We start from the raw sequence: 22,671 nt of genomic DNA, 5'->3' as shown, positions 1-22,671 counted from the left end.
GTACATCTATTATATATAATTAAAACTTTTTTAAAAAGATATCAGGCAAATTAGACCTTTGAAGGGTTACAATCTTTGCTGTATCCCAGATTTTTTTTCACTGTGCTCATCAGAATCAATTCACACCTACCCTCTGTGGGGAGCAAGTTTCCCTCATTGAAAAAGCAAGGGTAAGATGCAGAAATTTGGCATATAACATGAGTAGATGGCAGGAGCAGCCCATGAACATCATCCCAAGTTGATGAGTGAACAACAGTTCGGAGTGAACAACACTGTTGAGCTTAAGTGAGCCTGAGAGCTTAGCCACAATCAGTGTTGCAGATAAGTCCCAGTGTAGAGCACTGAGAGCCGATGATGATGCATGGACCCTGGAAATTCTATTCTTGTTTATTGGCTCTCTTGATAGATGATAGATAGACAGATAGATAGATAGATAGATAGATAGATAGATGATAGGATATAGATATCGATGTGTGTGTGTGTGTGTATGTGTGTAACTACTTTAGATTTATATATTGCAGAATACCAGAATGACAAGTATTATTCACCTAAACTTCCCATTATTTTATAAATGAAGACTATAGAAGTGACGTGGTTTTCCTGAGTAGTTCATTTTTTCAGAGAACAAGAAGATCCCTGAAAATAAAATCAGCCTGTTATCTACTCTTCCACCTATAGGTTTTGAGCTGGTAACCTGGGCAACTGACTGCCTCTCTCCTCTGTCATTTTTCCAGAGAAAACAGAAGGAGATCCAGGCAATGAAGCGTCAACTAACCAAGATTGAGGACCTGGGGGACAACTTGGAAGACGCTCTGATCCTTGATATCAAATACAGCACCATTGGATTGGCCCAGCAGTGGGACCAACTCTACCAGCTTGGGTTGCGGATGCAACACAACCTGGAGCAACAGATCCAGGCCAAGTATTGAGAGCATGAGGCCAGGGAAGGGAGGGGTGCAGGTGGTGTTAGCTTTAGGACCTTAATTAAGAGCTAGAGTTTGGTGCATCAGATAAAAAGGCTGCTTCAGAGAAACAGGTCTGTGTCTTTACTGCCCCATGGAATGACTATTTCTCTTTATACTGAAATCCATCATGAAAAAAAAAGTTAGTGCTCTCCATCTACCTGAGCCTACTCATCACTCATTTGGACAAAAACTGACTTTTATACCCAGTTTCTCAGAGTCCCTTCACCATCTTATGTGATCTCTTATGTGACATTTTAATTAGATTCTCAATTGTGATCCCTTAGGAAACCACTTACTTTCATAGAATTTTATCTAAAATATAATGTCTAGAATAAAAGAAACATTTAAAGTGTGGCCAAATAGAGCAGAGGGGTAGAAACTCATTATTTTCTAGATAAATTCATTATATCTAAGCAGCTCTAGGTCTCAGTAGGCTTTTGACAACATTTTTATCTAGATTAGAATTGGCAAACTTTTTCTGTGAATGGCCTGATAATACATAATTTAGCTTTGTGAAGCATGTATATTTTCTGCTGTAACTCTTCGACTCTGCTGTTGTAGTGAAAAAGCAGCTATGATAAGTGAATGACCATGGCCATGTTCCAATAAAACTTTATTTATGGACATTGAAATTTAAATTTTATATAATTTTCATGTTTCAAAAAATTTTCTTCTTTTGATTATCTTCAACCATATGAAAATGCAAAAACTACTCTTGGTTCCTGGACAGTACAAAACCAGGTGGCAGCTAGATTTGGCCCATGGACTATAGTTTGCCAACTCCTGAACTAGATGATTCAATTAGCAAATTGTCCATTAAAATTCCTCTCTCTTCCTCTCCCATGGCTTGTGTTCTGCTACTCTGTGTTTTATATACAGGGTAAATTTGTGTTTTTTTTTTCTTTCAGGGACACCATTGGTGTGAGTGAAGAGACTCTAAAGGAGTTTAGCACAATCTATAAGTGAGTGTAATTTCATAGTTTACTGCTTCTTTGTTTTTCAGACTCTTCAGAATGAGTCTACAAATAATGTTTCTGTCACGCTATGAGGCTTGGTAGGATCTTAAATGAAGATCTAGTGATGTTCATGGCTCCAGTCATGGCTTTCTATGAGATTTTGGGAATTCAAGAAATACATTTCTTTATTCTTAACATTTTATGCTTTTGTCTCTATCCATTAGGTTAAAAAAATGTACAGGGACACAAACAGGCTTTCATATATATATATAGATAATTGTACTTCAGATTCTGGAGTACATGTTGCATAGGTACATAAATGGCAAAGTGGTTTGCTGTATCCATCCCCCTGTCACCTATATCTGGCATTTCTCCCCATGTTATCCCTCCCCAACCTCCCTATCCCCCACTTTCCCTCCCCTAGTCCCCCCAAAGAGACCCCTGTGTGTGATTCTGTTCTTGTGACTGTTTGCTGAGAATGATGGTTTCCAGATTCATCCATGTCCCTACAAAGGACACGAACTCATCATTTTTTATGGCTGATAGTATTCCATGGTGTATATGTGCCACATTTTCCTTGTCCAGTCTATCAATGATGGACATTTGGGTTGGTCCCAGGTCTTTGCTATTGTAAACAGTGCGGAAATGGGCATATGTGTGCATGTTTCTTTATAATAGAACAATTTATAATCTTTTGACTATATACCCAGTAATGGGATTGCTGGGTCAAATGGAATTTCTATTTCTAGGTCCTTGAGGAATCACCACAATGTCTTCCACAATGGTTGAACTAATTTACACTCCCACCAACAGTGTAAAAGTGTTCCTGTTTCTCCACATCCTCTCCAACACCTGTTGTCTCCAGATTTTTAAATATCGCCATTTTTTTTAATTGTAATTTAGTTTCTGGGGTACATGTGCAGCTCATGCAGGATTGTTGCATAGGTACATACATGGCAAGGTGGTCTGCTGCCTTCATCCCCCCATCTCCTATATCTGGTATGTCTCCCCTCATTATCCCTCACCACCTTCCCCACCCCCACAGTCCCTCCCTTAGCCATCCCCCCACCACTGACCGCAGTGTGTGATGCATCCCTCCCTGTGTTCATGTGTTCTAACTGTTCAACACCCGCCTATGAGTGATAACATATGGTGTTTGGTTTTCTGTTCTTGTGTCAGTTTGCTGAGAATGATGATTTCTAGATTAATCCATGTCCCTATGAAGGACATGAACTCATCATTTTTTATGGTTACGTAGTATTTCATGGTGTATATGTGCCACATTTTCTCTATCCAGTCTATCAATGATGGACATTTGGGTTGGTTCCAGGTCTTTGCTATTGTAAACAGTGCTGTGGTGAATATATGTGTGCATGTGTCTTTATAATAGAACAATTTATAATTCTTTGGGTATATACCCGGTAATGGAATTGCTGGGTCAAATGGAATTTCTACTTCTAGGTCCTTGAGGAAGCATCACACTGTCTTCTACAATGGTTGAACTAATTTGCACTCCCACCAACAGTGTAAAAGTGTTCCTATTTCTCCACATCCTCTCCAGCATCTGTTGTCTCCAGATTTTTTAATGATTGCCATTCTAACTGGCATAAGATGGTATCTCAATGTGGTTTTGATTTACATTTCTCTAATGACCAGTGATAATGAGCATTTTTCATATGTTTGTGAGCCTCATCGATGTCTTCTTTTGTAAAGTGTCTGTTCATATCCTTTGCCCACTTTTGAATGGGTTTGTTTGTTTTTTTCTGGTAAATCTGTTTTAGTTCTTTCTAGATTCTGGGTATTAGCCCTTTGTCAGGTAGGTAGATTGCAAAAATTTTTTCCCATTCTTTTGGTTGCTGGTTCACTCTAATGATTCTTTTCTTTGCTGTACAGAGCTGTGGACTTTAATTAGATCCAATTTGTCTATTTTGGCTTTTGTTGCCATTGCTTTTGGTGTTTTAGTCATGAAGCCCTTGCCTGTGCCTATGTCCTGAATGGTTTTGCCTAGGTTTTCTTCTAGGGTTTTTATGGTGTTAGGTCTTATGTTTAAATCTTTAATCCATCTGGAGTTAATTTTAGTGTGAGGTGTCGGGAAGGGGTCCAGTTTTTGCTTTCTGCACAGGGCTAACGAGTTTTCCCAACACCATTTATTAAACAGGGAATCCTTTCCCCATTGCTTGTTTTTCTCAGGTTTGTCAAAGATCAGATGATGGTAGATGTGTGGTGTTGCTTCTGAGGTCTCTATTCTGTTCCATCGGTCTATGTCTCTGTTTTGCTACCAGTACCATGCTCTTTTGATTACTGTGGCCTTGTAATATAGTTTGAAGTCAGGCAGTGTGATGGCTCTGGCTTTGTTATTTTTGCTTAGGATTGTTTTGGCTATGAGGGCTCTCTTTTGGTTCCATCTGAAGTTTAAGGTGATTTTTTTTTCAGTTCTGTGAAGAAGGTCATTGTTAGCTTGATGGGGATAGCATTGAATCTATAAATTACTTTGGGCAGTATGACCATTTTCACTATGTTGATTCTTCCCAACCATGAGCATGGGATGTTTTTCCATCTGTTTGTGTCCTCTCTTATTTCCCTGAGCAGTGGTTTGTAGTTCTCCTTGAAGAGGTCCTTTACATCCTTTAATAGTTGTATTCCTAGGTATTTTATTCTCTTTGTAGCAATTGTGAATGGGAGTTCACTTTTTATTTGGCTCTCTGTTAGTATGTTATTGGTGTATAGGAATGCTTGTGATTGCTGCACATTGATTTTGTATCCTGAGACTTTGGTGAAGTTGTTTATCAGTTTCAGGAGATTTTGGGCTGAGACAATGGAGTCTTCTAAATATACAATCATGTCATCTGCGAACAGAGACAATTTGACTTTCTCTCTTCCTATTTGAATACTCTTTACTTCTTTCTCTTGCCTGATTGCCCTGGCTAGAACTTCCAATATTACATTGAATAGGAGTGGTGAAAGAGGGCATGCTTGTCTTATGCCAGATTTCAAAGGTAATGCTTCCAGTTTTTCCTGTTCAGTATGATATTGGCTGTGGATTTGTCGTAAATAGCTTTTATTATTTTGTGATACATACCATCGATGCCTAGTTTATTGAGGGTTTTTAGCATAAAGTGCTGTTGAATTTTGTTGAAGGCCTTTTCTGCATCTATTGAGATAATCATGTGGTTTTTGTCTTTGGTCCTGTTTATGTGATGGATTGCATTTATAGACTTGCGTATGTTGAACCAGCCTTGCATCCCTGGGATGAAGCCTACTTAATGATGATGAATAAGCTTTTTGATTTGCTGTTACATTCTGTTTGCCAGTATTTTGTTGAAGATTTTTGCATCGATCTTCATCATGGATATTGGCCTGAAGTTTTCTTTTTCAGTTGCGTCTCTGCCCGGTTTTGGTATTAGGATGGTATTGATCTCATAAAATTAGTTGGGGAGGATTCTCTCTTTTTGTATTGTTTGGAAGAGTTTCAGAAGGAATGGTATCAGCTCCTCTTTGTAAGTCTGGTAGAATTCGGCTGTAAACCCATCTGGACCTGGGCTTTTTTTAGTTGATATGCTGCTAATTTATGCCTCAACTTCAGCCCTTGTTACTGGTCTATTCAGGGATTCAGCTTCTTCCTGTTTTAGTCTTGGGAGAACGCAAGTGTCCAGGAATTTATCCATTCTTTCCATGTTTACTGTTTTGTGTGTCTAGAATTCTTTGTAGTAATCTCTGATGGTAGTTTGTATTTCTGTGGAATTGGTGGAGATGTCCCCTTTATCATTTTTTATTATGTCTATTTGATTCTTCTCTCTTTTATTTTTTTATTAGTCTGTCTAGCAGTCTATTTTGTTGATCTTTTCAAAAAACCAGCTCCTGGATTTGTTGATTTTTTGAAGGGTTTTGTGTGTCTCCATCTCCTTCAGTTCTGCTCTGATCTTAGTTATTTCTTGTCTTCTGCTATCTTTTGAGTTTTTTTGATCTCGCTCCTCTAGCTCTTTTAATTTTGATGATAGGGTGTTGATTTTAGATCTTTCCCTGTTTCTCATGTGGGCATTTATTGCTATAAATTTCCCTCTAGACACTGCTTTAAATATGTTCTATAGGATCCGGTACGTTGTGTCTTCATTCTCATTGGTTTTGAAGAACATCTTTATTTCTGCCTTCATTTCATTATTTATCCAGTCTACATTCAGGAGCCAGTTGTTCATTTTCCATGAAGTTGTGCAGTTTTGAGTTAGTTTCTTAATCCTAAGTTTTAATTTGATTGCACTGTGGTCTGAGAGACTGTTTGTTATGATTTCCATTCTATTGCATTTGCTGAGGAGTGATTTACTCCCAATTATTTGATTGATTTTAGAGTAATTGCGATGTGGTGCTGAGAAGAATGTATATTCTGTGGATTTGGGGTTAAGAGTTCTGTAAATGTCTATTAAGTTTACTTGGTCCAGATCTGCATTCAAGTCCTGGATTTCCTTGTTGATTTTCTGTCTCGTTGATCTGTCTAATACTGACAGTGGAGTGTTAAAGTCTCCCACCATTATTGTGTGGAAGTCTAAGTCTCTTTGTAGGTCATTAAGAACTTGCATTATGTATTTAGGTGCTCCTATATTGGGTGCGTATATGCTTAAGATCATTAGCTCCTCTTGTTGTATTGATCCTTTTACTATTATATAATGCCCTTCTTTGTCTCTTTTGATTTTTGTTAGTTTAAAGTCCATTTTATCAGAGACTAGGATTGCCACCCCAGCATTTTTTTTCTCTCCATTTACTTAGTTAATCTTCTCCCATTCCTTTATTTTGAGTCTATGTGTGTCTTTGCACATGAGATGGGTTTCCTGAATACAGCACACCGATGGTTCTTGGCTTTTTATCCAATTTGCCAGTCTGTGTCTTTTTATTGGGGCATTTAGTCCGTTGACATTTAATGTTAATATTGTTATGTGTGAATTTGATCCTGCCATTTTATTACTGGTTAGTTGTTTTGCCCTTTGGTTGGCATAATTTCTTCATTGTGTCTATGGTCTTTACATTTGGTATGTTTTTGGAGTGGCTGGTACCGGCTTTTCCTTTCTGTGTTTAGTGCTCCTTTCAGGAGCTCTTGTAAGGCAGGCCTGGTGGTGATGAAATCTCTCAGCAATTGTTTGTTCCTAAAGGATTTTATTTCTTCTTCACTTATGAATCTTAGTTTGGCTGGATATGAAATTCTAGGTTGCAAGGTCCTTTTTTTAAGGATGTTTAATATTGGCCCCCACTCTCTTTTGGCTTGTAGGGTTTCTGCTGAGAGATCCTCTGTGAGTCTTATGGGCTTCCCTTTGTGGGTAACTCGACCTTTCTTTCTGGCTGCCCTTAGCATTTTTTCCTTCATTTCAACCCTGGTGAATCTGATAATTATGTGCCTTGTGGTTTCTCTGCTTGAGGAATATCTTCGTGGTGTTCTCTGTATTTCCTGAACTTGAATGTTGGCCTGCCTTGCTAGGTTGGGAAGTTCTCATGGATAGTATCCTGAAGAGTGTTTTCCAGCTTGGATTCATTCTCTCCGTCATCTTCTGGTACACTGATCAAGTGTAGATTAGGTCTTTTCACATAATCCCATGATTGTTCATTTCTTTTCACTATTTTTTTCTCTAATCTTGCCTTCTCATTTTATTTCATTGAGTTGATCTTCAATCTCTGATACACTTTCTTCTGCTTGGTTGATTTGGCTACTGAAACTTGTGTTTGCTTCGTGAAGTTCTTGTGTTTTTCATCTCTATCAGGTCATTTATATTCTTCTTGAAGCTGTTTATTCTTGTTAGCATTTCTTCTAACCTGTTTTCAAGGTTCTTAGTTTCTTTGCTTTGGGTTAGAACATGTGCTTTTAGCTCAGAGATATTTGTTGTTATCCACCTTCTGAAGACTGTTTCTGCCAATTCATCAGACTCATTCTCCATCCAGCTTTGTTCCCTTCCTGGTGTGGAGTTATGATCCCTTGGAGGAGGACAGGAATTCTGGTTTTTGGTGTTTTTATCCTTTTTGCACTGGTTTCTTCCCATCTTTATGGATTTATCTACCTGTGGTCTTTGTCATTGGTGACTTTTAGATGGGGGTCTCTGAGTGGATATCCTTTTTGTTGATGCTGACCTTATTTCTTCCTGCTTTTTAGTTTTTCTTCCAACCACCAGGCCCCTCTGCTGTAGGCCTGCTGGAGGTCCACTCCAGACCCTCCTTGCCTGGGGGTCACCCACAGAGGCTGCAAAACAGTGAGGGTTGCTACCAGTTTCTTCTTCTGTTATCCTCATCCTAGAAGTGTATCCACCAGATGTCAGCCTGAGCTCTCCTTTACAAGGTGTCTCTTTGGATATACAGGGTTCAGGGATATACAGCTTCTCAGAGCTGCTTGAGGAGACAGTCTATACCTTATAGGAGCTCAAGTGCTGAGCTGGGAGCTCTGTTGTTCCATTCAGAGCTTCTGGGCAGGTACGTTTAGTCTGCTGCAGGGGAACTCATAAATGCCTTTTTCCTCAGGTGCTCTGTCCTGGGAAGGTGGGGCTTTATTTATAAGTTCCTGATATGCTGTTGCCTTTTTTCAGAGATGCCCTGCCCAGCAAGGTGGTAGCCTAGTCACAGTCTGCCAGCAGAGGCGTTACTGAGCTGCTGTTATAGCTGTTGTGTGAACTTCCTGTTAGAACTGCCTTGGTAATGGTGGTCTGCCTCAGTAATGGCAGATCGCCTCGGTAATGGCAGACTGCCTCAGTAATGTTGGACTGCCTCGGTAATGGTGGACTGCCTTGGTAGTGGTAGACTGCCTCAGTAATGGCTGACGCCCTTCCCCCCACTGAGCTGGAGTAGCCCTGGTCCTGCTGTGCTTGCTACGAAACTCTCTATCCAGAGCATTTCAGATTGCTGGTCTTTGTGGGGGGTGGGACCCACTGAGCCAGATCACCTGGATCCCTGTTTCAGCCCCCTTTTTTTCAGTTGAATGGGTGGCTCTGTATCCCAGGCGTTCCAGGTACCTGTTGAAACAGCCACCCGGATTTGTGTGAGTTTTTGTGCAGAGACCGGCAGCGCCAGCTGAAACAGCAGTGCTGGAAACTCGTGGCACTTTTCAGCCTGGGAATCTCCTGGTCTGTGGGCAGTAAAAACTCATTTGGAAATGCTGTGATCACTCACCCTCTGCATTCTTCTCACTGGGAACTGCACTCCAGAGCTGTTCCTATTTGGCCATCTTGGATCTCTCACAAACAGCCTTTCTATTCAGTCCTCTGACAGCTTTATGACAGGTCAATAAAGTTTCCAGCTGACACAATCAGACATGTTCCTTTCTGTTCTATTGAGCTTGATAATTTTTTTTCTTTTTTTATTCTTTAGACACTTTGATGAGAATTTGACAGGGCGCTTGACTCACAAAGAGTTCCGGTCCTGCCTAAGAGGACTCAATTACTACTTGCCTATGGTGGAGGAGGGTGAACCTGAGCCCAAGTTTGAGAAGTTCCTGGATGCCGTGGATCCAGGGAGGTAGGAAGAGGACCAAGGTTCGGACCACAGCAGGGATTGGGGTTTGGAGGAAGAATCACAGAGAGTAAAATGATCCGTAAAACATAAAATTAACTCATCTGAAAATAGAAAGAAATAGACAACCGTAAGTGAATTAGGCAGCTCTTGGTGCCCTTTCAAGATTAGCTCAGCAGTAAATGGTGCTAACTTCAACTCAAGAACTAACTTTGCAATTTCCCCAATTCATGATTTATGTTCAGTCTATGAATTTCAGCTGCTTTTGAGAATGAGACTGGAGAGAAGAATCTCTTCATGTATGTGAGATCTTAAGGAGACATAAGTGAGTCAGAGACCAACACATGGGGTGGGGTTTGTTGTGTGCTTACGAGAATGTGTTAGAATCATCGAGAGATCAAGCTACTGTTAGGAACTACTTCTTGCTAATACTAAAACCCAAATAAGACCAGAAATTATTTGAGGTACCTAAGGACTGGTGCTGATGGGAAATTTCAAAATTCACTGAGAGTCAGGCTGAATGACCCATGTCGAAACAGAGTCTGGAGCTTAGTAAAGAGCGTATATTTGGCTGTAAGAGGGTGATGAAGGGGAGCCAAAATGGAGAGCATAACCCATCTCATCTCAGAAAGCTTAGCTGGAAGAGGCACTTGGCATATCTGGCTTCCCTCTGTTTCTGAGACACTGAGTACATTTTTAAGGTGGGGGGGGGGGGGGGGGGGAGCTTCCTTCTCTGCCTTGTGAAGGCACAGCTCCTGATTCATTTCTCCCACAGGAAGGGCTATGTCTCACTGGAGGACTATACCTCATTCCTGATTGACAAGGAGTCAGAAAACATCAAGTCCAGCGATGAAATAGAGAATGCTTTCCAAGCGCTGGCGGAGGGCAAGGCATATATTACCAAAGAAGACATGAAGCAGGTCCGATTTTGGTTGCTTCTACTACTATACTGTCATCCTAATCTGAATTTTGGACATCTCAGGCCTGGTGGCCTACTTCGAAAAAACCCACCCACATTTTTTTTTTTTTTAGATCTTCCCTTGCACAAGTTGTAATTTGCTTTGGTCACCACTTCATTTTGTCTTGACCCAACTCAAAAACGTACTGTGGTTCTTTATTGAATCTGTGAGTCAATTCAAAATCTGCAACTCAGTTTTTAAGGCTATTTCTTATCCCTTCTGTTTAATAAAACAACCTTAGGGAATGGAATTCATAGAATAGTCAAAGTGAGTAAGCTCTCTTTTTCAAGAAAAGGCTGAGTTTAAAAGTTAAGTTACTCATTAGAAATTATAAATTTATGAGAAAAAAATTATGTGTAATAGAAACAGGGCTTGCTTTTTCCAGAGACTCTCCATCTCCTGCATTTAGGGCATAATACAGGAAGCCCCAAGGAACCAGCTATTTCAAATCCCTGTAACTGTATTTTTCTTTTTATGCTTTCCAGGCCCTTACCCCCGAGCAAGTGTCATTCTGTGCCACACATATGCAGCAATATATGGACCCACGGGGTCGAAGCCATCACTCTGGCTACGACTACGTTGGCTTCACCAACTCCTACTTTGGCAACTAATAAGCAGCTCCTCGTGGATCAAGAAAATCTTAGTGTCATGAGAAATTTACTGGGAGGTGAAGAGTACAGGCAAATGTGGAAGATAAAGATGGCCGTGTGTGTGTGTGTGTGTATGTGTGTGTGTATTACACTTATTGCAGGATCTTAAATAATCTCAAGGGTGGGTGATAGGTTAATAGAGTTGGAGGAGTGGAAGCTATTTTGTACGCAACTAGTCACTGCTGAGGGGCGTCAAGGTTTCTATTTTTATTTGTTCTGTTTTGCATATCATTATTTTTTGTTTTATTCTGATAATAGAATAAAGTACTTCTTTTTAAAAATATTTTTGGGGAAAAGTTAAGTAAAATGTTGAACTTCTGTATTTCTGGGAAATGTACTCATATAAGGGTGGGCAGCTAATTGTACCGTAAAGAAAGGCCATGGTAGAGTAGATAAATAAAATCCAAGGCAATTTGCAAATTATTTTTTAAACTTTGGAATATATTCAAATTTAAATTTGAAAATGAAGGTATTTGATATCCCGGGGAACATCAGTATTTTAGTTTGCACAATGAAACAACACACAGATCCGCATAACACCTGCTTTATTTTTAACTTATTTTTTCCATACTTCAAAATTATAGTATATGTTGTTATTTTCAGAATGACAAAATTCCAGCAAAGCAGGGTTTTCTAGTGTCCTCCAGGCTCCTGCATTTTCTCTTAAGTTTTAATGTAATAAAAATAATACTTCCATATCCTATTAAAGTAATAGTTAATACAATTATTTTTTAAATTAATTTAAAGAATTAATTTAAAAAGGAAGAGGTAATGCTATCTTCAGAAACTTTCAGGCCAGGTTTACTCTGAACAGATTTACATGCTGACATTCTGAATTGATTTATGAACAGTAATGGTGTCATTTGCTGGTGAGAAATCTGAGATCATTTACTTGCTGTTATAAAACTCCTAGCATTCTGCACAAATAGTTCCCACTCACCAATTCATTAATGTTGCCACTTGATTACCATCTTAAGTACCAGTCCCTTCCTTTGGCATGGAAATTAATCTGTCCTGGGTAAATGCTGTCACAGGAGCCTTTTAAAAAATTGGTTAAAGATAAAAAGTTATCACTAATGCTAACAACATATACAGGTGTTTTAGTGATTCTTTTCTTAAATAGTCAAATATTACAGAATGTAACAAGCAGAAAGTATTTTCAAAATTAATGTTCATAAATGTCTAAATTGTCTTATTATGAGTTACCAAAAATAGCACAGTTAGAAAAGTTATAGGCCATCAAAAATTAGTATTGTTTAATATCACCCTTACCACATATGGATAGTCTAAAACTATTTGTGCTGAAAATAATCATAAGCAAAGGCAGATGTGGTTTCATTCCCCCAATGCTAAGCCTGCCAAAATTTTTCAAAGCCTAAATAGTATTATTAGTCATTTAGTGGGTCAAATCATGCTCTTAAAGACAAAGAATAATTAGCTTCACCCTAAAAAAGAGATTGGTTAATATAAAGGCTAGAAAACCAAAATAAAAATAACATCAGATGAAACTGTCATAACTGTATATAGCTTTTTCCGAAATCAGATCTGTCCACCTATGCACTCAAGTAAAAAGTAGTAATAATATTGCAATCTGCATAAATAATTTAGCAGGGGTTATAAATGTTTGACATATAATATTATAATTAGAATTTGCATCAAATTTCCCTCTTCCTCTCAGAGTTAAGTGCCTCCTAATTCTTATCTTTTCTTGACCTTCTACCAACTTTAAACTGAAATCCTTGCCCTATCTTTCTAATTATCTTCTTAGTTAGTCAGGATTAGATTTAAAACCTAACAAGTCTGACTCCAGAGTTTCTGGTATTAATTGGCTCTTTCAAAGGACCAGGAGTTGGGCATATGTGGTCATGTTCATAGCAGAAGGACCTTTGTTTTACTGTTCATGTGTACCTGAAATAAGACTTTGCCCTTTTTAAGCACATAGTCACATACTTAATCAAGGGAGAAAATTTGATTCACCAAAGATTTTGAAGACTATGTTGTCCCTATCCCAGATCAATTATTTCAAGGTCTGTAGAGATAGATCCCAGAAACACCTGTTTGGAAAAAATCCCTCGAACTGATTTTATACCCTTACATACTTAAGACTACTACGTGTGGAAATTAGACCTTTAAGTATTGCTTAGCAATTCTTGAAACATCTTTACCAACCATTGGTCAGTGTGCATTTATCCAATGTTATGCTGAGTGGACTGAATGAATTGGTGAAATGAATTTGCTCACGTGGCCTCAGTGCAATGAAGGATTACTTTTCCCTATAGTGAAAAGACCCCTAGAGCAGATGGTCTTTCTCCCCTGACGAGGCCCTTTTGGCTGCCTGGCTAATTCACCTACTTCTCTTTGTCCTGGTTCTCCTCTCTGAGATCTAGCTTCCTTCCTCTCAAATTTCTTTTTCATCAAATTTCTATTAGAGGATGTGTTTCTTTCCTGAGACAATGGAAAAATGTGGATTTCTATCTGAAAAACACCTTCTCAACCTAAATTCTTCCCTTGTCTCTCAAGCCATGCCTCACTTCTATCCCACTGCCAAACCCTGTGAATCCTACCTTCTCAAAATCTTATGTTTGTGGTTTCCTTCTGTCTCTGGTGTGACTAACCATATTCAAGCCTTTCTGCCTTTCTTTAAGCTGATAGCAATGGGTTTCTTGCTGATCTCCTTGCCTCTGGCTTCTCTCTGCTGAAATCTATTATCCCCTCTGCTGCTGGATTAATCTTCCTAAATCCCTTCCCAGATGCCACTCTCTGCTCACAGTTTTACTGTGCCTTACCTCCTATGGACAAAAGGACCATGTCTGAAGCAAGATATTCAAATTCTTTCAACAAGTAAGTCTTGATTCAAACTAACTTGTCTGCATTATTCGTGAGGCATTTCCAGCCCCTCTAAACAACTCACACACTCTAAAACAGGCCTGTATTGTCTTACCATCAAGCCTTTGGCTGTTATGTTCTCTCTTCTGAGAATGTACTTTCTCTCCAGTCAGTGCATTCAAAGCTCACTCATCCTTTAGGAACAAGTTCAAGTACTCTTTAAAACATGAAGTCTTCTCTGATCCTCCACCTAGATTCTCCCTAAACTAAAAGCCAATACCTTTTTCCTTCACACATTTTAGTAACAGCAACTGGAACTTATTAGAAGATCGCTATGATCCAAGGGTTGTGCTAAGTTCTTTGTATTCATGATCCTGTTTAGTCACCAACACAAAACTGAAGTTACAACCATTTACAGATAAGAACTTTGAAGCTGAAAAATGATAAAGAACTTACGTAGAGTTACACAGCTAGTAAGTTGAAGAGCTTCCATTCAAACCCCTGCCTGACAGTCTTGAGAGTTCACTACATTTTCTCTAATAATGTCTGCCACTATATATAACACACTGTTTGTAGAAAGTAAAATAGGCAGAACAAATAGTTCTGCAATAAATTCAAAAGGACAGTATCTAGTTTAGTGAATGACCTAAATGAGGTGGGTCTCTGACATGCAAGATTCTGAAGCTACCAGAAAGCATTAAAAATTCTCAAAAAAAAAGGAAATAAATGTATTTTCAGAAAGATATACTACCCTGCTTGGAAAATCAACTAAAACAAAAAGGGTAAAGTAATAGAGATAGTGGGGCAACCATATAAAAATATGATTTCATGTCTTTGCTACTGTCAACAGCACAATGACGAGCCTATAAGCACATGTACCCCACTGTATATAAAATAAAAGTTGAAATTTTTAAAATATAAAAACATAAAAAGACACCCAGTAGGAGTAAGAATAATCCACCTATTCATTTAACAAAGCATTAACCTAACCTGTCAAGCTGATATTCACCAGGTTTCAAGTCTTGGAAGAACATTACAGGTCAAATAGTCTAATTATGTAATGATTTTAGAAATCTCTACAGTATCCCTGATAGGCTCCTGGCAGCCCTGCCTTGAACTTGACCACTCCAAACTTCCTTTATTTTGTTCAGCTCAATTAAACAATTCTTAATTAACTTAATTAAATTTTTAATTCTCAATGGGTTTCAGTAACTAGGGGTGACATCTAGGAGGCTGAAAGTTAAAATTCACATTTGAGGCTCATTTTGACTTGCGTGCAGTGAGCAGAGCAGGAAGCGTGGAAGGAAGGGCAGCAGGCAGGATGAGGCTCTTCCAGAGGATTGGCGGTAAAAGAGCTTCGGCCTGAGGCCTTGAATATCTGACCCTTTGGCTTGGTTTCTTCGGAAGAAAGTGTCCTATCAGGGTAACCTACATCCTTTACCCAGCAATCTCCCTCTGAAAACATTCCTCAGAGCTGTCTGTACAGCCCTATTCCTTAGACTATAAACAACAGGGTTGAGGAGAGGGGTCACTACAGTATAGGTCACGGCAATAAGCTGGTCCCTCTCAAGAGAGTAGCTGGCTTTGGGCCGTAAGTACATGAAGGAGGCACAGCCATAGTGAATAATGACCACTGTGAGGTGTGAGGCACAAGTGGAGAAGGCCTTCTTCTGCCCCTCAGCAGAGGGGATCTTCAGTATTGCCACCAAGATGAAGGTGTAGGAGACGGTGATGAAGAAGAAGGAGACCAAGAGGACCAAAAGACTGAGGATGAGGATTCCCAGCTCACTCAGGCCTGTATCCCCACAGGCTAGGCTCAGCACAGGTGGCATGTCACAAAAAAAGTGCTGGATCTCATGGGAGCTGCAGAATGAGAGGTGGAAAATAACCAGTGTCATTCCCAGTCCAAAGAAGTATCCACTCAGGAAGGAGGTGCCAACTAGCTGGGCACAGAGGGTGGGATTCATTCGGCTGGCATAGTACAGTGGGGCACAGATGGCTACATATCTGTCAAAACCCATGGCAGCCAGAAGGAAGCAGTTAGTACAGGCCCATGAGGCGGAGAAGAACATCTGGGCAGCACAGCCCACATAGGAGATAGCCTGGTCCCCCATAGCCAGGCCAGAGAGCATCCTAGGGATGATGCCCAAAGTGTAGCAGGTCTCGGAGAAGGATAGGAAGGAAAGGAAGAGGTACATGGGTGTGTGCAGATGGCTATCCAGCCTGGTGACTATGATAATGAAGACATTGCTGGTCAGGGTGAAGAGGTACAGAAAGAGGAACAAGGCAAAGAGCAGGAGTTGTAACTCCCCAAAACTGGAGAAGCCCAGAAAGACAAAATCTCTCCAGGAGGTTACATTGGTCTGCCCCATTCTGAGAGATATCCCTGATAGATTTGTTGATTTTTTTCTGCCTTGCCAGTAGGTGACTAGCTTCTTTAAAAGGTGGGATGATATGGATTCTTTTTTTCTTGTTCGTGTTTGTAACTTAAAAAGGAAGGTCTGATTTAGACTCAAACTTCAAAAAGATATTTGTTGAATTAGATACGAATGTATGGATCCATTCTCACATGACTGTGCATATAGATATACATCGATAAACAACCGCACATATTCATTTGCACATACTTGCACGCAAACATATATATGACTACATATATGCAGATGCATGTATGCTTTATAGCATTCACACATAATTATGCATATTTTACACATTTAAAACTACACATACATTTACTATTAATGGCCATATTCACAAATATATCAGGCATGCACATACATTACAAATATGTATATATTTAGATAGCATGCAAATTCATAGATATGCATACCACATATACATTTATATCATCTTTATACATACACTGCCACGTAAGAATACACATATGGACACACCCATATTGCTTGTTAGAACTTGAGAGGGAGGTGGGGAGACTTGATCTTGATGGATTTTGTTTTATAGATCAGGCAAAGACCAAGAGAGGTGAAGTGACTTTCTTGAAGTCACACAGAACCAGGATTAGAAAGCAAGTATGGTGAGTCTTAATCTGTCGTTATTTTCCCCATACAATGATGAACCTCTTTAGAGACTATGGGGCACTCACTAATATGAATATAGAATAAGAAATAGTTTGCTAAACAATAATCACTGTATCTGTACAACCCCTCTTCCAAACCATTTTACCCTTCCAAATTCCTTGGGCAGAGTAGGGCAGGCTCCTTTTACCTGTAAATCTATATTGAACACTGAAGAAAAAGTCAGGGCTCAAGGCAGGTTGTGCAGCAGGTATCGCTCAGCCGAAAAATCAGGTATTGCTGCCTCCAAAATCTCTACTGTAAACCAAAGCATAACAGATCAGTCAAGGGAGGTTCTCCACTCACCTGAAGAGGCTCACACTGACCTGAGGAGGCTCAGAGAGCAAGTCCTGCCTTTTAGCTCCCATACACTAGACTGCCTCACAGCAGGCTAGCCCCACAGGAGAAAGACTTGAGATGCATTTTGGAATCTCCTATTCTGAGCAGTGTGATGTCTCCAAATGATACCAAGAAACCTTCTTCCACACCCCTAGCTCCAGGTGGTAAATCATATCTTCTTCCATCCAAACAGCTTCTCTCTTGGAGGATTCTCTAGTCCCAGTGGGTGCTGTCTCAGGAAGCACATCTAATTGTGTTTTTTGTCATTAGTTGGGAATATCCCTTTGGGGAAAGCAGAAAGGGGAATGTGAACAAGAGACTAGGATCATGATTCAAATAATTGGTATGGTATCATGTGCTAAATAGTACATTAATTTTTTTCACAAGATAAATCTCTTAAAATTTACAACAGTGTAGTGAGGTAGTGTTAATAGTTATACTTTATAGAAGTGTAACCGAGTCTAATCACATTACAGAACTAAGGATTTATGCTTATAAATTTACACCATAAGATGTATAATTTAAAAATAAACAAGAATTCAGTTGTTCCTCCACTGTTGTCTCAAGAGCTTGATATAACTACTTTGGATATGTATCTGGTTTGTCATTCTGAAGAAAATCCCGATCTTTTTCAGAGTCAGCTTCTTCCTGTATCCTCATTTGTCTATTCCATTTTTTCTCAGATGCATCATTTTAAAAGCAACTTTACCTTATTTTCATTCTCTTCCTTAGTTTCCACAAAGCTGCAATATCTACACCCAGACATGTAATATATTTTCCACCTTCACATTGTTTTGAAACCTTAAAATGTCCCAAAAGTTCACCTAGAACTAGGTTAATCTGACTTGTCGCTCTTAAAATGCATGTTTCTCTGATATACTAATGGTGTAAATATTTGCACCTTTAACCTACCTCTTCACTCATTCACTGATTCCATAGAAACAACAATGGTAATTGGTAACATGTATTCAACATCAGATATCAACTAATTTCATTATATAAATTTAATAAAATATTTAAGGATTATTATTACTATTTTTCTGATAAGAACAGAGGCATGAAAAATATTAAATAACTTACCTAAGATAACATAGCCAATTGGTGATACAGTGGCAAGTATATTTAAGAAGGCTTTCTTTTATTTACCATATTATTCCCAGGACATGCTTTGGGGTTAGGAAGGTCCAAAAGATGAGTTAGACGTTGGCAAAAGATAACAATTGATTTTATAACTATTTTCTTGCAGTGGTGTTTTAGTTATTGGTCTAGGAATTACAGTATGTATTTTTAACATACTCTACATTGAAGTACATACTTAACATTGAAGTCTTTCCAGTTAAACGTAGAAAATTTGCAATGTCTTAGTCCCAAATATGTAAATCTAACACATTGTCATAATTTTTGAACAGACATATGCTATTATAAGGAAATTAAGATCCCTCTGAGAGAAATGCCCAAAGTAATTATAAGGTGGTATGGTAAGTATGTGTTTTGTTTTAAAGGAAACTGACAAACAATTTTCCAAAGTAGTTGCACCATTTTGCATCCTTACCAGCAGTTTATGAGAGATCCTGTCTCCACAGCCTTGTCAGCATGTGGTATTATCACTATTTTTTTAGGGTTTTTTGCTGTTTGCTTACAGTCCAACTTTTATTAGGTTCAAGGGGTACATGTGCATGTGTTTTACATGAGTAAATTGCATTTCACAGGACACTGATATACAGATAATTTTGTAACCTAGTTAATCAGGATAATAATAGATAATTTTCCAGTCGTCACTTTCCTCCCACGTTTGACTCTCAATTAGGCCCTGGTGTCTATTTTTCCCTTCTTTGTGTCTATGTGTATTCAATATTTAGCTCCCACTTACAAATGAGAACATTCAGTATTTGGTTTTCTGTTACTGTGTTAATTTGCTTAGAATAATGGCCTGCAGCTCCATCCACATTGCTACAAAGGACATGATTTCATTCTCCTTTATGGCTGGGTAGTATTCCATGGTATACATGTACCACATTTTCCCTAGCCACTCTACCATTGATGAGCACCTGGGTTGATTCCATGTCTTTTGTATTGTGAAGAGTACGGTAATGAACATACATGTGCTGTGTCTCTATGGTAGAATTATTTATATTTCATTGGGTATATACCCAGTAATAGGATTGCTGGGTCAAATTTCTGCCTCTAGGTCCCTGACAAATCTCCAAACTGCCTTCCACAGCACCTGAACTAATTTACATTCCCTCCAGCAAAGTATAAGCATTCCCTTTCCTCTGCAAAGTTGCAAGTCATCTGTTCTGTTTTGATGTTTTAATTCTCCCCATTGAAGAGAGAATTAATAAATATTTGGAGTTTAGAGAAAATATACGTTGTAAAATAACCTTGGTTTATGATGCTTTTTTAAATGAAATGCGATGTTCACTTTTGGATGAGTCAGCTCTCTGTTTTTATGACTGTCATAAACCTAGCACTTATTTCCATTAAAAGTAAATATGTGAATTTGTGTTTGAGTTAAAGAAAATACTACATATGTTAGTTCCTAAAAAAGACATATGTTCTTTGAGACAAGTAAACTGCATTATAACTATACCTCGTGTGTCTTACCTATGAGTTGGTATTCTTTTTGATGCTAAAAGCTTGAAATGAGATGATTGTCAGAGTTAGATCATTTGTATCTGATATTCAGACAATTAAATGATATTAAGCTGGAGCTGTTGGCTAAACTGATAATTCGGTTTTTTGTTAAGGGCTCATGCTTTAATGGAATACTGAAAACACATATCACTCATCAACTGCCAAAATGTTCAATTCTTTGATAAATACGTTTTTCCTATAGGTAAAATGTCACTTTTTCTTGCTAATTTTAAGATATTTTTGGCTTTAGTTTTTTGGAAGTTTGACTATGATGTGTCTTGGTATGGAATTATCTGGTTTTATCCTGTTTACTATTTGCTCAACGACAACAACAAAAAAAACTGGAAAGAAAAAGTAAATGGAAATTTTCTTGGTTCTTAGCATGATGAGGTATTTTCTATTGGAACCTGAGTATTTTAGATATCATGTTATGACTTTGGATCTCATTTAAACCTTCTGTTTTACCTGGCTGCTTCTAACACTGCTCCAACAGGGGAAAGTGGGAGTCCTGACGTTTACTACTAAATTAGGCTAGAAGTCCAGATTCTCCACTCAGCCTCCATTGACTTCAGGAATGGTAAGAACATCCTCCTTACTGCTGGGCTGGGTGGGATTTTCAGCTCCCTACTCTCTTTTGCTTACGCCACATTGATCATTCTGAAGGAGTGCCTCTGTGGGGCTCCCTTAACCTCCACTGCATCACTGAGGAAGTGGTGAAAATCCTGACTCTGCAGTGTCTTTGATACCACGGGGTGTCTTACTTCTTCTTCCAAGTGAGGATGGAAATTCCAGTTTCCTACATGATCTTCACAGACACCTCTGGGGGAGATGGGGGGAAGAGGGAGCTTGTTATCAGTCAGCAGAGATAGCAGAGACCCTAGCTTCCTGCTAAGCCTTTTCTGACAGCACCCCCCAGCAAGGACATTGAGGGACCTTGTTACAGCCTCATGAAGGTGGAAGTCTAGACTCCCCACTGGCTTTTTGTGACATAGAGTTATGGTACTTTCTGTGGTATTTAGCTGTAGTTAGCAGTTACTCTTTAGAATGTAGTTAGCATTACTTTTAATAGGGTGTCCCCTCCTGGTCTTTGGCACTGGAAAGCAGGCTTTTCTTAGGCTTGAAAAACAAACAAACCAAAAAACTATGCTCATTTGTGTATCTGGGTTGCTGACTTTACCACCTCAAAGACTGAGATACATGAGGCAACAAGAAAATTCAGGATACCTACCGCTATATTTTCTTTGGGTCACAAAGACCCTACCTGGAAGCGGAAGTCCTTGCTGTCACATAAGTTTTATCATAAAGTGTTTACTAAATTGAATGAGTGAAATCTATGTCTTTAACCTTTCCAAAGTCAGGCGACTAGAAGAGTACATAAATAGCTAATGCATATTATAGGCTAAAAGAATTTTAGCAACAACGAAAAAGGAATCTATGGACCAAGGTGATTGAAATCAATAGTATTTTCATTTCTCCCAAGCTTCTGAACATAAAACATTAAGCAAAGTGTTTAGAAAAAAGAGCTAAACAATCGTACTTGACAGTCATTTGATAATAACTGAAAAACTTATGATGAATTAGAAACTGAAAAAAAATTGAATGTTAATGATAAACAGTGAACACCTTTTTTTACAGGTTAAGTAGAGTCCTTATTACTTGGGGAATGCAGAAAAAGTAACTGATAAACTTATCCTCTAATTATATTATTGAATTTAACTTTTAGTGATAGATCATTAACCTATGAATGTTACATAACTTGGATGGAATTCAAAGAATTGAGTAGCATTACTATTAAAAAATAAATTCATTTAAGTTCCTTTAATGACTTTTTTCCTACTACTGTAAATAAGAGTTTCTAGTGTTTCTATCTGTAAAAATAAAACTGATTCTGATCTGTTTTGTTTTTACAAAAATAAATACTAGCTATGAATATATGAGGTAATTTTAAAGCAGTGTTTTTATTCAGGGATAATTTTACCTTAAAATTTTAACTTTCACACTAACAATCTCTCTTTTATATAACATATAATAAAAACTTATTTACAATCAACCAATAAACATTTTGTTATAGGAAGTATAAGGCAGTCAACCAAAGATGTGTATATATATATATACATATATATATATACATATATATATATACACACACACACAAATATATATATACATTTGTGTGTGTGTGTGTGTGTATTAAAAATGTTCCAAAAGAAAAATAAGATATGTTTTTGATGGAAGATGTAAAATAGAAGATTACTGTTGCATTTAAATTCTGTTGAATACATTTTTTAAATGAGCTAACAGGAATATTTTAAAATAGTAATATGCATAATATTTAGGTATTTATCTCCATATATGAATATTTAGCAGTCCCCAATATAAAGGGAACTTCCCAAGCAGATCTGAAATAACTTGAGCTATTACTTATTATATTTTTCATTTCTGTAATTCCCATTTTGTTATTGCTTTTGTACTTTTTATTTTTTATATGTTTCAAGGAAATTTGCAATTGCTTATTGAATCAATTTTATGGAGGCTACTTTAAAATCATTTTCAGTTCTACCCTCTGGTTCACTTGGTACTGGCATCAGTTGGTTGTCTTTTCTCACTTAATTGATATTTTCTTGGTTCTTGGTATCAAGGGTGATTTTCAATTGTATCTTGGCATGTTTCATATTATGTTAAGGTCTCCATTGTTAGGCTTAGTGAGTAGGTTTCTGGCAATCATCCTGGACCTTGTTGACGTAGACTCTGGGACCAAAGAGCTCACCACCTATCAAATCAACACTGGACCAAGA

The 22,671-nt window shown here is 38.3% G+C and overlaps 2 protein-coding genes across 2 annotated transcripts in view; one reads left to right on the top strand and one right to left on the bottom strand.

Moving 5' to 3' along the window:
• Positions 1-13,064, top strand: part of SPTA1 (spectrin alpha, erythrocytic 1) — a 97,676-nt gene extending 84,612 nt beyond the window's left edge. Inside the window, exons 48-52 of the mRNA XM_032260753.1 lie at positions 735-922; positions 1,874-1,927; positions 9,254-9,400; positions 10,170-10,314; positions 10,839-13,064. Of these exons, the coding sequence (XP_032116644.1) occupies positions 735-922; positions 1,874-1,927; positions 9,254-9,400; positions 10,170-10,314; positions 10,839-10,964 (660 nt within the window). The 3' untranslated portion in view covers positions 10,965-13,064. The remainder of the gene's footprint in view (positions 1-734; positions 923-1,873; positions 1,928-9,253; positions 9,401-10,169; positions 10,315-10,838) is intronic.
• A 2,183-nt stretch (positions 13,065-15,247) lies between these two features.
• On the bottom strand, positions 15,248-16,201 carry LOC116538427 (olfactory receptor 10Z1). Its single transcript, XM_032260815.1, has one exon. The coding sequence runs from the start codon at positions 16,199-16,201 to the stop codon at positions 15,248-15,250; it is 954 nt and encodes a 317-aa protein (XP_032116706.1).
• Between the last annotated feature and the right edge of the window lie 6,470 nt (positions 16,202-22,671).

This window comes from Sapajus apella, unplaced genomic scaffold (assembly GCF_009761245.1).
Source record: "Sapajus apella isolate SASKATOON/1434 unplaced genomic scaffold, GSC_monkey_1.0 scaffold119, whole genome shotgun sequence".
In the NCBI taxonomy this organism is placed as follows: domain Eukaryota; kingdom Metazoa; phylum Chordata; class Mammalia; order Primates; family Cebidae; genus Sapajus; species Sapajus apella.
Note: the sequence above shows the minus strand (reverse complement) of the source record. Positions and strands in the feature narration are given on the sequence as shown.